The sequence below is a fragment of the Patagioenas fasciata genome, chromosome 3 (genome assembly GCF_037038585.1).
Source record: "Patagioenas fasciata isolate bPatFas1 chromosome 3, bPatFas1.hap1, whole genome shotgun sequence".
NCBI classification, from domain to species: Eukaryota; Metazoa; Chordata; class Aves; order Columbiformes; family Columbidae; genus Patagioenas; species Patagioenas fasciata.
In genome coordinates, this window is record NC_092522.1 from 23,956,876 (window position 1) to 23,974,797 (window position 17,922).

Genomic DNA, 17,922 nt, shown 5'->3' on the forward strand with positions numbered 1-17,922 from the left:
TTACCTTTTGAAACTAAGCTATCTAGACCAAGAAAGATGATACATTCTGCAGTGCTTATGCTGTTCTGCAGCATCCAAGGCCAAAAAATAAAGGCTAGCTGGAGGTATAAGGTGTCTTTTCGCCAGCTAAAATAATCCAGTTGTGGATCCCAAAATCCTGCCTCTCAGTTGGATATTTTTTCCTCTAAATCCCTCAGTTCTACTTTCTCCAAGGGTTACTTGGTTGTAAACATCTCATGCATTCTGACTGTTCTACAATCTACCTCCCAACCAACATTTGGGAACACATAAAGTGTTGGGTTTTGCTCATTTGATGTGAAGTTTGAAAAGGCCTGATTTGTGGTATTTACCACAAGTCTGAGTGTTTTATGTTGTTTCCCATTACCTTTACTTGAAGCGTTTGGTACAACATGTTTCAAATAAGTATGTATGTGTATATATACACATAGATATATTTTCATAATTCAATTTAACTCTTCCTCTTAACACTAAAACTGAGCTACTAGATTGGCTGAAATGACATAGGCAGGCATGACATGCTCATTTTTAAATTGGTCAGTGCATCTGTATTATAATTTCGTGGATTGTTGTGATTTGTCTAATGACTAGTTCACTTGCTTCTTTATGCAACGTACATGTGTGCTAACAACTTCATTATTATATTCTTCAGTAGTACAAATTATATTGAACTAAGATGCCCCTTCAGTTTGTAAAGACTTGGATAAAACTGAAAGTGTTTTTAGTGGTGTCTTTAAATGTAAGTTTAGTAATACAAAATGTCATTGAAACAGTACCCAAAAATTAGTGTAATTCCACAGGAGGAAACATCTCAATGAAAATAACTCTTCTTCCTGTTGCATCAATTTAGTAATTTCTTAAATGGTGGGGGGGAGGAGTAGGAGAACTGGGCTTTGGAATGAGTCTGAAAGTCACTGTACTTGGAATTCAGTTATCTGCTCATCCCAAATCATGAATTCTTCCAAATCATTCTGCCAGTAGTCGTCTTCTCTGAAGTTGCCCTTCAGTTCGAGTCTGTCTGCTTCATTCAATATAATAACAATTAATCCCTGATGATTGGGAGGTAGTTTTGTTTTCGGGTGGATTTTTGTGTGGTTCATGAAATGGGAGTTGAATATGACTCTTAAATCATAGGATTGATCCTGAGGGTCTCGTCCAACCGAAACATTGAGTCCAAGCATAGTCGAACTCTGGCACTAAACCATGTCCCTAAGAACCTCATCTATGTGCCTTTTAAACACCTCCAGGGATGATGACTCCACCACTTCCCTGGGCAGCCTGTTCCAGTGTCTGACAACCCTTTTTGTGAAGAATTTTTTCCTAATATCCAACCTAAACCTTCCCTGGCTCAACTTGAGGCTATTTCCTCTTGTCCTGTTGCTTGCTACTTGGGAGAAGAGCCCAACACCCTCCATGGTACAACCTCCTTTCATGTCCTGGTTGCTGGCTATACTGCTGTAGTCTACCTAGTTTGTTCGTAATGGCTTTGAGATGTAGGTCAGACAAGGACATTAATTATGTTTGGTGTGACTGGTTGTAACCTTTACGTTTTCTGGATTGTGAGGTAGCCGCTTTGTTTCTCTTTCCTGTGATTTGACTTGGTAGTGGTCGGTTCAAGTCAAAATGCATTAGCTGCTTCACCAGCTCATGGTGGACACCATGCGCGCAGGAAGAGAGCTCTGTTCTTCTATAATTTCTATCAACCAAGGAGGACTGTGGCCGATTGTGATAAGCTGTCACGTACCTATTTCACAGACAAAATAGGTGTTTTAGTTTCCATCAGGATGAAATAAAAACAAAGCTTATATCAGCATTGCTTCAGCAGGTGCCTGAAGATTTACGCATATAGCATCACTTTCAAAGCCTGTTACAATTTCCAGACAACGTTTACAGTTACATGTTTATAATGTGTATGTGTTAGAATACTGTCAACGGGTGTTCCTAAGTTTTATCAGCTAGGAGGTTTGTCAGTGTATGATCTACTTATTACTTAATTTTTCTGACCTGTGTCAGTGTAAGAAGTAAGAAAGTATCTTTATGAACATGCCTGCTTCAACAATAGAAATAAGATACTAAGTAGTTTGCAGTTTAGAAACAAGTTAATTGGACTCCTTGCTCAAAGTTTAATGCATTTCTTTTCTCTATAGTTGGTGTAATTTTCTAATAGAAAAGTGCAGCGAGAAATGAATCCTTAGTGTTATTTTCTTTTCCTAGCATTTTTTGTAGCTGAATATTTGCTTAATACACTGGCTCTGAGGCTCTAATATTAACTCTTCATTGTAGGAAATGGATTGCAACTGCCCTCCCTTTTTATAAACAAATAACAAATTACCCTGTTTTGAAAAGGTGGTGGGGAGTGTATGTTATGAAAGGAGTTTGTGCTAATTCAGAAGATCAATACGTTATATATTGATGGTTTTGTTTCTTCCAATTTATCTGCCAGACTTTAAAAAATATTGAACATATGCAGTCCCTAGTTGGTGTTCTGATGATAGTGCTTCAAAAATCTGTACTTGAAGAGAACAACTTGTCTCCAGTAGTTTATGTAAATTACAGTGTTTCCTAGTATATCTAGAACAGTATATAGAATCACCAACTTTGAGTAAAATAAAGAATTCCTATAGAGAGAACTTTTCTCTTACTCTAGAATTGCCTACAATTAAAGTTTGGTTCTTGCAGTGTCCTTATTTGCTGCTGTGTTTTCTCATTTTGGCAATTTCTTTTATTAGCTTGGTTATTTTAAGTTGTATTTTATTAATAAAAGGCAAGAAGTTTTTATGTTAACTGAGCAAGCTGTTCAGAAGTTCATAAAGCTGTAGATGCACTTTAAACTTTATGCAAGAATTCACAGAAATCTAAACAGCTTCTGAGGAACATTAAAGATTTTGTAGGCATCCTTTTGGTTCACGAGTCAGCTGTTAGTTACAGCTCTTTCTCTTTAATAAGAATAAAATCATATAGTTGCCTTCTCTTGCATATATTTGAAAAATGTCAATGATCTTGCATGCAGTTGGCATCTTCACGTTATACTGCTGACACAATTGGAGGTGATTTAACTGAGGATATCCCTGTAGTGGATCTGCAGGAGCAGAGGGGGAGATGCTGGGTGCCTGTACCACTGCCCTCACGGTGACAGGCTTTTCGTCATCCTTATGAATTCAGGATGCAGAGTTGGAGGTGTCTGAAGTTGGAGCAAAGGCTTTACTGCAACTAGCATTTTTCTCAAAGGCTTCTGAAATGATGGCTGCCACGTCAGTGAAACTGTTTGAAATACTTTGTGTCCAGTTTTTTTTTTTCCTCTCCCTGATTTACAGAGTTGAACATGTGATCAACCTAATTTCTCTTATGCTCGATCTCTGCTTATTTAAATCAATGTAAAAGTGAAAAGTGTTCTCACTCTCTCTGGTTCAAATGGCACTATTAGCTCAGGGTGTCAAACTCATTTTCACCAAGGACCACATAAGCCTTGTGGTTGCCTCCAAAGGGCTGAATGTAATTTTAGGACTGTATAAATGTAGGATTAGCTACATTTATAACTATAAAATGAGTGTGACACCCCTGTATTAGCTAGTAGCTATTCAAGCAGACTCTGTTTTCCTGCTGGCTAGTGAAGCAGATTGCGAGCTACCTGTAAATCCAGAAGAGAAAGACAGTAAGGCAGGACTGCACTTTCTCTTGGAATTTTAAGGTAGACTACTAATGCTACAGGTTCCTGCCCTGTACTGTTTAGGAGATGTATTAAAAATGAGCCAAGATTTGAAAGACTTACTCATTAAATAACTGTCTGGAGTGGTCAAAAGTTACACCTCCATCAAGTGGTGAGTATGTGTCATCAGTTTAAGAGGTCATTTGAAGAGGATTTCAGGCTTTAAGGCTGTGTGTACTATGTTCACATACTCAGTAATTGGTCTTAATTGTCTAGAGTAAAAATGACTGCTTTCTGCAAAGGTTTTTGCATTGCATTACAAAGAATTTTCATATCTGCATTAAGTAGAGCTCAGTGTTCCCATCAAAGTGACTCTGGAATGAGAGAAAAGCCTCAATGAAGGGCAATTAGATGGCTGAGAAAATTCTCTGATGTGTGAGAATATGGATTATTCCTTTGAAGGAATAAGAGCAAGTGAGGGTAGCCTTGTGTTGGGAGATGGGAGGAACAAAGGGGTATCACACTGATGCTTTGCTGCAAAAATTACCTTCTAGTTCAGCTGGAATTGGTGTTGTTTTGTGTGGCATCTGTCTTCAGTCCCAGGAAAGCCTTGCTAAGAGAATAGCTAAGTATGAGATTTATATATGTATAATTTGCATTTGAGGGGGTACTTTGAGTTCTTCGTTGCGGAAGATGAAAGTGGCAGAAGAAGAACTAAAAATAAACCTGTTCCAATACTTTCTATTAGAATTACATGTATGTAAGATTCATGATTTTTTTTTTTACTAATCTTTAACAGTTATATATTGATTCTTGAAAAGATTTGGGGATATTCTGGATATAAAGGCAAGGATAGGAATGGCTTCAGTGAAGCTGTTCTAATATTGCCTTAGGTGACACTTTCATTCATAGGAAAATGGGGAGGGGAGAAAAAGAAATAGGGTTTTGTTTTTCCAGGATCTCTTTACTTTTTTTATTCTAATCTTGAAAAAAAATCTTGGTTAAAGTTCTTCAAAATTATTAGTAACCCTAGAAGTTAGGTTGTTGAGTTATTAAATAATCAAACCTTTGTGGGGAAAAGATACTTGCTTTTTCCACAGCTCTGTACTGATGTGCAGTCCTTTCTCTAACAGCAGAGATAGTTCATTAAAGCCTTGCCAATAGGGGAATGCGCTTACTCATATCATTGATTGAATAATTTAGTATCTTTGGGAAATGCAAACTGAAACAAGAACTGGAGTTGCCTAATTGGAATATGTGTAGAGACTCTAGGAGACTGAAATGAGAAATGCATATGCAGGGCTGGGGGGAATCTCAGATGCTTCTCCTTGTTCACATCATGCGTGTTTTGGTTCACATCATGCTAAAACTTGTTTTGAGAGAAAAATTATTCTACTGCAATGAAGTAATTATGCTATACCTGTACTTTTGGTAAGTCTCTGGAGCAGGCTGTCAGCGCTCCCCGTCAGAATGGGAGTAACATTATCTGTGTTGTCAGAATTTGGATAATATCTCTGTTTTTGCTAGTGAGTTTTTTCTTTTCCTTTTAGATGTGGAATTGATTAAAGAATCTATTCTTGTAGTTAGTAGATTTTTATAATGGCTAATCCTGATTTATATGCCAAAATATTGACTTAAAGGAAGCTTTAACTGTTTATTGAACAAAATACTTCAGTTCTATTTTAATTACATGTAAGATTATTGAAAGCATCATCAGTGTTATCTGTGGTATTTGGAAGGGAAGGGCAAGTTGCTAAGTTTTCAGAGTTATAGTCACTTCTAAGGGTTACCTGTGTGGTATTTCTGATTTGTGTGGTTCTTCAGGATTAGTGTTGTATCAGGTGAAAGCATTGAAGTTTGGGCAGGCAACCCAAAGAATTTAATTAAAATTTGGTATTTGGTCTTCACTGCGTGGCAAACCTGTGTAGAAGTACATTAGTTTGTGGATAAAGTTTTGTTTAATAAACGTTGGGGAATGCTAATGTATTTTTCTCTTCAGGGTTCATATGCTGTCTTGAAAATATTACCAGTAGAAGCTGTCGCTGTATTAAAACTGCTGCCTTTTGCAAACAGGGTGTTGTCATAAAATCAAGAGCATGACTGTGGAATTACAGCTTTGTTAGGCTAATTTCTGTAGTATTGTATGCAAATGGCCACAGTCATCATATATAACATAGTTATTTAAACAAAGTTTGACAGAACTGGGCGGGGGGAAAAGTATAGATGGTATTGATATATTTAACTTTTAATACTTGTTTTTTTATGACTGTGATATTGTAGTTGCATAAAGCAACTTTCTTATGAAGAGAGACTGAGAGAGCTATTCAGCCTGGAGAAGGCTGAGAGGGGATCTCATCAATGTTTATAAATATCTCAAGGGTGGGTGACAAGAGGATGGGACCAGACTCCTTTCAGTGGTGCCCAATGATAGGGTGAGAGGCAGTGGGCACAGGAGGTTCCATCTGAATATGTGGAGAAACTTCTTTGCTCTGAGGGTGCCAGAGCCCTGGAACAGGCTGCCCAGAGAGGCTGTGGAGTCTCCTCCTCTGGAGACATTCAAACCCACCTGGACACATTCCTGTGTGATCTGCTCTGGGTGAACCTGCTTTAGCAGGTGGGTTGGACTGGATGATCTCCAGAGGTCCCTTCCATCCCCAACCAGTCTGTGATTCTGTGTAAAGCAACTGTAGGACTTGACTGCTGAAGCTTTGTCTCTGTCTCCCCCTTCATGAAAGGACGGGTGAGAGGGGAAACCCCAAACCTACTTGAGGTGACACAGCCAAGCTGCTGAGCGGAGCCCAGCACCCTCATATCAGCACTCCCTTCCCCGGGCCCTGCTGGCACTGATAGGAGCCTCTGCTGGCAGTGATAGGAGGCGGCTTATCTCTGCTTAAATTCAAATGTATTTTCATGAGTATTTTTGTTGTTCTTGTCCAACTTTATTACCTTGAGCAGGTGAAAGTGCTTGAGAAGTCAAACGGAAAGCATTTACTTTCAGTAGGGAAAATGCAATGTAGTTACCACTCTGCTAAAATAAATGGAAGCCAAGAGTAAATTAACTCAGCTGGAGGTGCTTAAGAAATGGTAGCTGTATGTGAGGAAGCAGATACTTGAAGGAAAGTGAAGTCTCAGCTGGAAGATGATTCACACAATTGGAAGTACTAGAGAATACTTTTGTCACTTGTTAACACCCTAGTTTTTGACCGTCACAATCTTGCATATAAATCCAAAATACAAGTCCAGGTCTTGAGGAGTGGTGCCATTTTGCTTCTGCTGGCGGCTGGTGAGTGAATCTCCCCAGACTTCGTTCTGTATTGTCCTAGAACAGCACAGGATCTGCATGGGAGGAGAAATAGCTACAGACAAGGGAAAGAGGTAATTTCACCATAAGCTATTATAAGAGGAGAGATTCAGGCTAGACATGAGCAAGAAATGTTTTACAGTGAGGGTGGTGAAACACTGGCTGTTTGCCCAGAGAGGTGGCAGATGCCCCATCCCTGGAGACATTCAAGGCCAGGCTGGACGGGGCTCTGAGCAACCTGATCTGGTTGAAGATGTCCCTGCTCATTGCAGGGGGTTGGACTGGATCAGCTTTGAAGGTCCCTTCCAACTCAGACTATTTATTTTATGATAATTTTTCTTACTACTTCCTAGCATAGATATCTGAAAAAGTCTGCTTTCCATTCATTCAGAAAACCTTTGAACATTTAATAAAACACTTTTTTTTCCCTTAAGTTCTTAAATTCTATAACAGAAATACATCTTTTTTTTTTTCTATGGTGTTGAACTCTTGCCTGAGGTGTGTTCTTTGCTTGGTAGGTGTACTCAAACTGTCCTTAATGAAAATCTCTTCTGAAGATTACTAGTTAGTACACTTATCTTTATAGCATATGCCTGTATAAATTGTTGTCTGCTTTCAAACCATTCCTTCTTTGAAAAGTCAGTCATACTTTTATTTGAATATCAGACTGTATAGTTGGAATGTTGCTTGGTCTTGGCACTAACATACTGCGATATGAAAGTGTGGGAATTCTTTAATTACTGTGGTGTTTATATAAACTCTTTCTCTGGGGGGAAAATTGAGATCTTTACCTCAAGCTGAAATTCTCATGTGTGATGTTTGACCAACATTTTCTAAAGCCACTATAGCTTTTTTTTTTTTTTTTTTACAACTTAGATTTTTGTCTTTTAATGCCGTGCTCTGAATAGTACATTAATTGCAGGAGTGTTTTTGTTGTGTTTTGTTTTTTTGGGTCTTTTTGTATGTGCTTTGGCTTTTTTGAACACTAGGGCATGTGGGGTTCTGAGGAAGATTTCATGTGATGTGACTGTTAGTGGTCCCCCAAAAAGAACTTCACAGATTCTTATTTTACCAGATCCTGAGGGAGCCTGTCCAGCTAAATGAAAATGCACATGGTAGCTCATTGTATAACCTGTAGTATTACATGTAATATATTATTGTTCCTGTCTTAAACAGTAGATACTCAAGGGTTTTTAGGGCTGTTACCTCATAGGAATGTGATGTCCTCAGTGTCAACCAGGTGCTCTGTTGATGCTGCTAATGTAAGGCAGGTGACATTAAAAGAAGTGGAGTGGAGAGTTTGGTGTGAAACTCCAAAGCAGACAGTGTAATTGCAAAGATTAAAGGAACTGATGAACCAAAAAGCATGAAGGGAGGAGAAACCATGTGCTTCCATCTCCATCTTTTTAATTATACTTTCACAACTATAATTAATTCAGCTCTTGAATGGAGATACAGAGGTGAGAAGTCAATTGGAGATAAAAAATGGAGTAAAGGAGTTTGATGAACTACAACTGTAGTCGCAATTTGAAAAGGTGATGTTGGGGATGCTGAATTCATCTCAAGCAGCCCCCAGCAGCCTGATGTCATTCTCTGAGCTATGCCAGCATAGTTGTCTGTGTGACTGCATGAAGAACCAGAACTGATCCTGGTCAAAACCACTTCTTGCAGGTTTTCTTTTCTCCTGAGATTTTTAATGTATTAGATTTCCAGTCCACCTCTTGCTCCACAGAGGCCTGAACTGTCATAGAGGAAGGGTGATGCGAAGGTGAGAATAAGCTGAAAACCAGAAAGCATTTAAACTGGAATAGCTGCTGAACAAATTAGTATGAAATTATATCCTCTGTCTGACAGACTCTGCCATGGAGTGCACCATCTGTGCTTTCCTTAGAAAAAGAAAGATGTTAGGCTTTCCTTAAAAATCAGAATGAATAGACCATTCAGCCTCGTCTCTTATTTGGGTTGTACCTGTCTCTGAAGATAAAGTGATCCTGTAGAAGGATCAGAATTTTTTTCCAGGCAGTATTTATGAATATTTCTCTTGAGGCTTGATGTTACTGAAGTACCTTGAAGTGCTCAAAAGCCTCTGAGAGAGTTTATTAGTTAGTTCCTGCTTATTTATTTCTTATACCATCTGTCCCGTTACTGACAGTTATATTTTAGCAATGAAGTGGTGGTCTTGGCTTGCTGTAATAACTTAATTTTATGGGATAAAACATACTTTTCCACCTGATGTGTACCTTTAACTTGCCAGTGCCTGTTAGCGTGGGATTTGTTAGAGAACAGGCCAAATGACTTGATAGCTGAAATTTACTTTCCTGAAAGCCTTTAGCATGCCCAGCTTTCATTTCCTTATGACAAAAATGTGTAAGAAATCCTGTAACAACCATGTTAATTGTTAGCAGGGGGTTGCGTTCAGCTCCTTTGAATTAATAGCTGTGAAAGAAGCACGTAACTTACTGGAGTAGATTGACCAGGTTACGCTGGCTCGACTTGCTGATGGTTGTGTTCTGCAGAATTTACAGAGAACATGATTTTCTGACAGAGTGCCCTATGATGCAATTTGAGACTATGAGAACAGGTTTTCCAATAGTTGGGCTGGTTTGAATAACCAGTGCAAGTGAAGCCAGGTGGTTGGTTTCCAGTGATGCTGGCAAAAGAGTTGGGGGGGATGCAGGTGGCAGGGTTGGATGTTGGTGTTCCAAACTCACCTACTGCAGCATGATAATACCTTGTTAAAAAAAACCTGAATGTATTAAATACTCTTAGAGATTAAATGAGCAGAAGTTTGAGGTTTTCATTTCTACTCTGTTTTCAGTACAAAATAGTTCCAGTTGGTAAATGGCCAGAGCATGACCAGTTATTATTTTTATCCTTTGTTATTAATTTTTAGGTGAATGCGTTTCATACCGAGAAACGGCAGATCTGAGGGAAGGGATTATATCAGACGTGGCAAGCGGTGGTGGTACATAGCACCTTTAAGCAGCAACGCAGCTGCTGCCGGGTTGTCTCTGCTCCTAAAAGCCCATGAAAGGCTGCAGCGCGGTGCAGACAGCGAGCAGCCCGGCTGCTTGGGAGCTGCGGTCATGGCTTAATGGGCATCAAAACCTCCCACCTGTCACCCAGGGGAGGTGATGGAGGAGGATGTGTGACTTCGGAAGTCGTAAAGCAGAAAAGTTTTCCAGATGAGCAATATGACAGATGTTCCTACTGACTGATAAGTTAATTATAAATTATCATTGCAGTTAAATATTTTGCGTTGAAAATAATCAAGGTTTATATCTGTGGGTATCTCTTGGAGGCAACATCCAGGGCAACATCATGTATTTAGGTATGAGGACCTAATGCTTGCTGAAAAGAATAACAAAGGGGAACACAACCTCTGTAGTACACCTCCTGCTTTTATATTCTAAGAGTAAGTGCTCACACTACTTTTTAATTGTAGTTTACAGTAGATAGTATACACTCTTATAATTTTCAGGATTTGTTGTCTTTATGACCACAGTGGAAACAATATTATGCTGTTTTGAGTAAATGAACCTCTCTGTACAGCATTTAAACAGGGCACTTGTTTGGTGAATCTGGGGCAGATCACCTGTCCTTCTTGATGTCTCAGTATATCACACATGGTCCTTTTGTGGTTTTGGATGACTTTCACAAGTTCAGATGGCAAACAATTTTACATTTTGATATTTGAGATGTGGGAGATTTCATTACAACTCCATCATTCTAGTTTGTAGGAAACTAAGCATTAAGTTATTGGTTTGCTTTGGAACCTTTTCAAAACTTGATAAGTTTTTATTTTTTTTTTAATCCTACTTGCTTATAAATTCCATAAACTTAAGTTTAGCTGTAGTCCAAATAATTTCCTGGTTTACTGCCTGCTTTTACAGAAACAGTACATTTGTGATCTACTGTATTCTATTTTGCACTTCTTCATCCTTTTATTAAATCTTTTAAAATAATTTTGTGCTGTAAATACATTTGTAAGAAAAATGGAAAAGCCTGTTTGTTTTTAGAAGCAAGATCTAGGGTATACAATTAATTGAAAGATGTATATGATTCAGAATTGCTCATCAGTAAAAGTCGAAGATGTATTTGCATGTCCTCTTTTGCATCTAATGCGCTGAGCAGAATGCACAGTTTGTACATTTGCTGTATGCCTCTGTTCATTTGGACACAATACTTATCTATCCAAAAACGAAGATCTTTGATCCAAGTCGATGAGCTAAAAACTGAGTAAATTGTGGTGTGACCTGTAGAAACTTGCTTTATCTTCCTTCTCTCAATATGGTGATAAGCTTCTGATGTTTTTCTCCTGTTCTTTTTTTTTTTCTTTTTTTTTCTTTTTTTTTTTTTCATTTCCAGTGTTCTATTTAGGTGAGTGTATTAATTTTTTGAGCCTTTTCCTCCAAGAGTACTTGTTCGTTGTTCTAAGAAAATCTCAGACTTGGAGCGCTTTTCAAAGCTTTCGTGAAGTTCCATCATATATAAAATTTATTTTGCGTTTCTGTGAAACCCTTTCATCCATGTGAAATAAATCCATTCTGTAAATACGTAAAGTAACATTTGTTGCAGTTTTTATTTGCTGTATTCTGTTGTTGAGCTTCTTTGGCTTAAAAAGCAGAAGTAAACAGTTCTTACAGTGTCATGTGATGGCTTGGCCTTTTGCCTTGGTTTTGTGCATTTTTTGCATAGTAAAAGTTCAAATCGTTAATTGATGATCTGCCTTCGCTTTTAGGTCCTACATTGCCTCGACAGAATTCACAGCTTCCCCCTCAAGTACAAAATGGTCCATCACAAGAAGAATTGGAAATCCAGAGAAGGTACGGTATTGTAAGGGAGCAGTTGTTCAGTTAACGCATGTAATAACTCCTCACTAATGATGAGAACTTAAATGTCAAGGACTTAAATTACTCTCTTGCATTAGGGCAGCATTTATATGTGTGCAAAAACTTTGATTGTAGCGAGATCCCTTGTTCTTAAGTTCCACCCATTCAAACATTGCAATTGCTATTGGCCTGTCATGGAGAAGTTGAAGATCAGATGGGAATCTTTGGAGGCTTTCACTGCTGTTATTTTTCAGCCAGACTAATTAGTTTTCTAGTGACTGTTTTGTCTTCAGTTTTTGACACATCCTTATAAAGAAGGAGGCAAGGAAGGAAGCTTTGACCTTTAGAAGCAGAGAATTAAATCATCATGGAGAATGACAATTTTGCTTCTGGAATGTGGATGCACTAATGCAAAATGTATAGGAAAGTTTGTTCACCTTTATACTACATCAGTTCTTTAGCAAGGAAACCTTTGTTTTCTGCTTTTAGTGTATACAGTCATGGAACCTTTTAGGAGTTACAACCGCTATTGCTACAGGTGAAAGTTTATCTGTGCTGCCCTCAGGGAGTAGTCCATGTTCCCCTGACCAGTTTGTACTCCTCCGGGCTAAGCTGTTCCCTTCAATTTGAAGCCACTGTACCCTGTCCCATACCCTGTGGGTAACCCAGACCCGTAGCATTTTTAACATATGGAGGGTTTTCAGTTCCTTTTAGTAACTGCTATGTATCAATCATGTGCTTGAGTTCTGGGAACAAACTTTCTAGTTGCCATAGTCCTGTTTTTGTTGTGTGGCAATATGGGTTAGTGCTGTAGGTCGAGTGCCTGGGATGTGGGTATATGAAATGGCAAAGTCTTCTAGGATAGTGCCATCAGACTGGGTTCAGCAAGAGACCAAGACCTTGAACTGTCTCAGGCGTACTGCCTGTGGTGCAATCCTGGATTCTTTTACCATCAAAATACTCCCCGGAGATTAGCTGTTCCCTTCCAAGAGGGATGCTGGGAGCAATTTAGGTCACATGTGGTACAGATGTAGGGAACAAGATCCTTGAATAAATAGGATGTGATCCAGATTGATGGTGTGAATTCATTTAATAGCTTTCAGTGGTAACTGGAAAAATATTTTAGCATGTTTGTTCTAATTGACACTGAAGTTTTTCCTTTTTGATATTTTGATAATTTGCATTTGTTTATGCAAAGGTGAGCAGAACCAGATTGCTAATTTGGGAATAATTCATACTGTAGATTCAATAAACTAGTTATATGTGTTGAACAAAGATTTGACATCAAAATTAGTCATACCGGTTCACCTGTTTTCTGCAATATGTTCTTAAACTGAGCAGGGATTGCTTTATCTGAAAGGCCCCTTGTTTAAAAGCAAATAAGCAAGAAGCTCATTACAAATCTGTCTGTTTGATGTGTTTATGTGCAAGTCTGCTGTCATGAGAAAGGTCTTTCATGTCACTTCTTTTGACAGACTTTTAAAAAGCATTTTTCTTTTGATTTTTTTTTTTCTGTTCCACAGTAGTGGCTTTTAATATTTTTATTTCCCCTCTGTTCCTTTAGAAGGCTGTATTAATGGAAATTTATAATGCTGAAATACTTTTCAGAGAAGCGTCGTAGATAGATGTTCCTTCAGAAAGAAGTGCTGCCCTGTATTAAGAGCTCTGCAAGTCTTGCTTGACATTTTCTGTGTGTAAAAAACATATTATCAGATGGCATTCTTATGGCTTCACTTTCTCATTTGATCAGTCTGATCTACTTGTTTTCATCTAATAGAATGTCTTCTTTGAACTCTGGTCCTGGTTTTCATTTGTTTTTCCCCTAAAAAAAAGGATAGAGAAGTGGAATGGGTGTTTACTCATCTTGCTGACCAGATTGTCTGTGGAAAGACTATTGCCATTGGGTCTTTAAGCTGAAGAAGAACATGTAATTTTATTAAAACATTTCACAAATGTTTCTCTGGTCTCTTTACTACTCTAGCTATATGGTTATAATACATTTCAATTAACTCTAAGCTAGAACTTGTCTTTTGCAGTAACTGCCTTTCAGCTTTCAGACTGTAATAACAATAGTCTTACTATCACAATGTAGAGAATAGTAAATAGTTGGGAAGAAAAGGTTTAGGTATATATTATTTTCAACATATCTCCAAGTGACTTTTCCAGTCTCGGTAAAGGCAGTGTGGGCAGAATTGAATTCTGTGGGGAGCAGTGAGACTACAGGGAATGCAAGAGAAGGGAATAACTGTGACTGTGTGGGAAGGAACATGAGGCTTGTGATGGATCAGTAGAAAGGCTTTGCTGAGTCTATTGCTCATGAAATGCGTCTGCAGGGTAGAGGTCTTGTTTAAAATGTGGCTTTGATAATATTTGGGTTTAAGTGCTGGTCTCATATCCCTCCCCTTAAGGGTACCTGATTCAATAATGTTTGACTGACTCCCAAGTTCAGAAAAATATTTTTTTTAAAATGATTCTAAGCCTGAAAAAAAAATGCTCATGTAAAAATTGAAGTTGAAAAAGGGACCCTTGGAGGTCATCTAGTCCAACCCTCTGCTCAAAGCAGGACTGATTTTGAAATTAAGTTATGTGGCTTGTAGCTTCAGGGTTTTCCTAGGCACGAAAAGAAACATTTCCTCAGAAATGTTTTGCCAAAGGAGTGACTGGTGAAGAATGGCGTATTAAAGAGACTTCTTCAATTGATCCGATGTTTTCCTTCACTTTAATAACCAGTGTTGACGAATCTTGGGGAAATTGAGAACTGAAGAATTACATTAGATCATTGTCAACAAAAGTGTATTATTTTGGTTCAGAGATTTTCCTCTATTTTAAAAAGGATTTAGATGCCTTACTGCTTTAGCACTTCTTCTCAAAATGTAATATTACTTTATTTTGCTGCAGAGCCTGTTACTTGAATGTTTGCATTGTTTACTGTGCAGTGATGACAGGCTGTAAGGTCATGAGGACCAGATGTGGGATCTGAAACACTGAGGTTTTTATGTGGCCAGGATTACACAAAAGGCGGCGAATGTAATAATTTCATCTGGTGAACTGATAACTTTTGTTACTTTCTTATAAGAAACCTTAACACATGGTGTATGCTTTTCCTGTTAAAGCAGGGAGTACTTGAAGATAGCTGTAATTTTCCGTAACTTGCACTCACTTAAGAACGGTAATAACAAGCTTTAAAACACTACAGCTTCCATTTTAAATCCTCAAAAATGAAAGGATTTTTGTTGTCTGGGTTATTTTTCATTTTGTCGGAGTGGTAGTCAGGCAGAGTTTATAAATTCCACTGATTGTTTGATAATGAGCCAACTTTAGTTGACATACGTATTTGTTAACAACTGCAGAGTTACTTAATATCAAATACCATTCTAAAATATAACATTAGTTCATGGCATGCTTCTGTGTGCTACTCGTGCATGTAAATTTACCTTCTCTTCCAGCCATGATAAATATATTGTCAGGAATATGAGTCACTGAGTTGGTATCTAATATGACACTTGGGAATTTAATGAGTTAATGTTTATAAATAGCTTCAAAATCATCACTGCTTCATAAATAAAGAGACCAAGAACATCAGAAACAGAGAAAGTGTATCGATTGTAAGGCATAATGAAGGTATACAAGCCACCTATCGTCCTTCAGGGACGCAATGGACCAAAACTTGACCGACTCCTGTCGTAAGTACTCTGAAAAGATTGCAGTTCACCCAAATGCAGCAGCAGAATATTAGGGGGAGCCGTCATTGTTAAATACTTCAAGTTTGCTTACAGTTTTCATTTACATCATGGATTGGGATGATACTGTTGAAGAAAACTTGGTGTGTGACTGTGGTAGAAAGTAGTATTGATATGGTGTGGTTTTCGTAACATCTTGTGGGAGGCTTCTTAGTTATAGACAGTACAAGTTCAGAAAGTGGTAAAAAGGTAGCACTTATTTACTGATAGACTTAAAGGAATGCTTTTTATTTTACAGATTAAAAGTACTTTTATTAGATATTGCTAATCTTAATTTTTAACTGCGCTAAAATAATTCGTCCCCCCCCCCCCCCCCCCCCCGCCCCGTAAATTAGTAATTATTACATATGTAATTCCTGGGCTGCTTTGAAAACGCGTGGAAATAAAGAAAAAACCTGCATCCCACAATTCAGTAGCAATGTATGTATAATAACAGGCTTAATGATCTTAAGGGTCTCTTCCAACCAAAATGATTCTTTGGTTTGAAGGAAAGAAAGTTTGCCTGTCACTTTGTGTCCCTGTTAGCCTGGTTTCCCACAACCCGTGGCCATTCCCTAGTTAACAGCCAGATGTCCTGTTTCCAGTTTCCCTCTGCTTTTGAAATGGTGTCGTTTATCCAACAGCTTATTTTGAGGATGTCAGATTTCTGTAAAGCCATATGAAGTGATCTTTCCAGCCTCTGCATTGCATAGTAGGTGAGGAAACAAAAGACACAGAAGAAAAACCCATCAGTGTTGTTTAGCTCATCCTGAAGGTTTCAGGGTTCTTTTTTGTCCTCAAAATTTCTGGAACACAGATTTCTGGTATAATAATGACTTTTTGGTTTAGTGCCTCTCATTTTCTTTCCATTCGCAGTTTGTTCCCATTCACAGTGAAGTTCTCCTTAGTTATGTCAAGTCTAGCTCTCAGAGACTTGGTAACTGGCTTTATGGAGAGGTAATGGGTGCTGCCTGGTTACAGGACTGAATAGCTACAGATGTTGGGTAACATTGACACGTTTAGCAAACTGGGAAGAGCGCTATTCCATTAAGCAGTCTTCTGACTACATTGGCAAAATTACTGCCTTAATTGCTGCAATTTAATGTGCATGTTGTTTGAAGGGTGGTTCTCATAAGTATTTTAGTTAACACTTTTAAAAATGGCTCTTTGAAATCTTACCCTTTCTCAAAAATGTTCAGTTCTTAGTTTGTGTGTGTGTGTTGGTGTTTTTGTTTCTTTCCTCTTTAGTGCAAAACATGAAATTTGGATCAGAAACTCTTCTACATTTTTCCAGATTTTTTGTTATTTTGGTTTCCTTTCATGAAATCAGTACTCACTAGAATCCTGCTGAGGGAGTTACCAATAGAAGTAGGTTTTTCTACTATAGAGAAGCTATTTTTTTTGAGCATTGCATGGGCACTGATGCCTTCCTGTAGTCTGACTTCTGCCAAGTATATAAACTAGCAGGACACTTGAACTTAAGTTGAAAAGATCAGGGTGAGGGAAAACTTTAATAGGTCCCTTTCTCTATTAGAAATCTGTATGTAAGAACCTTTAGATTGGTAGATACCTCTTCATGTCTTTGTTGTGGCGGTTGGTTGCCAGTTTTTGCTTGACTGATAAAACCTGGTTTTCTTATTTTCTTATTTCCAACTAATGTGACTTGAGCTTTAAGGTCTAACAAAAAGCTCTTATTTTAAAATCCCTTTTGATCAAGGACATGGAAGCCTGTTAGTTTGGTCTTGCTCATGTGAAAAGATTTAAACTACTTTTGAAGAACAGAATAACGAACTGGGTAAAACACAGGACAGTAAACTGTACCCAGATAATACTTTATTTTGCAAAAGCGGTGTTTCTGGGCTTTAGAAAAGCATTTGACAGATGCCAAGAGGGAAGTTCCTACTTGAGGTGGAAGAAAGGAGGATCACTGTGGAAGTGTGAGGAGCGTAGGAACAGGTAGTTCCTCCTGCATCATTGGAATTGGAAAGGTTCCCGTTTTATTTGGTGTTTTGCTGAAGAAAGCAAGTCCTTGCTACTGATGTGAGTTGAGATACCCAAGTACAAAGGAGAACAGGAGGAGTGGAATGATGTTGAAGATTTTGATGATCAAAATGCAATGAGAAATAATATATAGCTGGTATCCTGTGTTTTAGACATTTTTAGGGGGGATAAGTCCCCTAATCTGTAGACCAAATACTAGAGCTTAGGATATCTTAATCCTAGTGTACGGGGAAAATTAAATTGACAGTGGAAGTGTTACATGCAATGGTGATCAATCAGGGTAAAGCTCCTTGAACATTGGCAGTAGGTATAATGACCTGTAGATTCGCATAGTGTTTCAAAATCATTATACATGTAGTCAATTAAATGCCTTTAGAATTTTTGTCCACCAGTGTTGAAACTGAG

At 38.2% G+C, this 17,922-nt stretch overlaps 1 protein-coding gene across 7 annotated transcripts in view; it reads left to right on the forward strand.

Annotated features, from left to right (window-relative positions):
- Positions 1-17,922, forward strand: part of ENAH (ENAH actin regulator) — a 101,571-nt gene that overhangs the window by 52,673 nt on the left and 30,976 nt on the right. For 6 of the 7 annotated variants that reach the window (XM_065833402.2, XM_065833403.2, XM_065833405.2 and 3 more), the window contains exon 4: positions 11,707-11,791. In XM_065833402.2, coding sequence (XP_065689474.1) covers positions 11,707-11,791 — 85 coding nt within the window. Of the gene's footprint in view, positions 1-11,706; positions 11,792-15,340; positions 15,481-17,922 lie in introns of those variants that run through there. The other variant, XM_065833404.2, reaches the window with a different exon arrangement.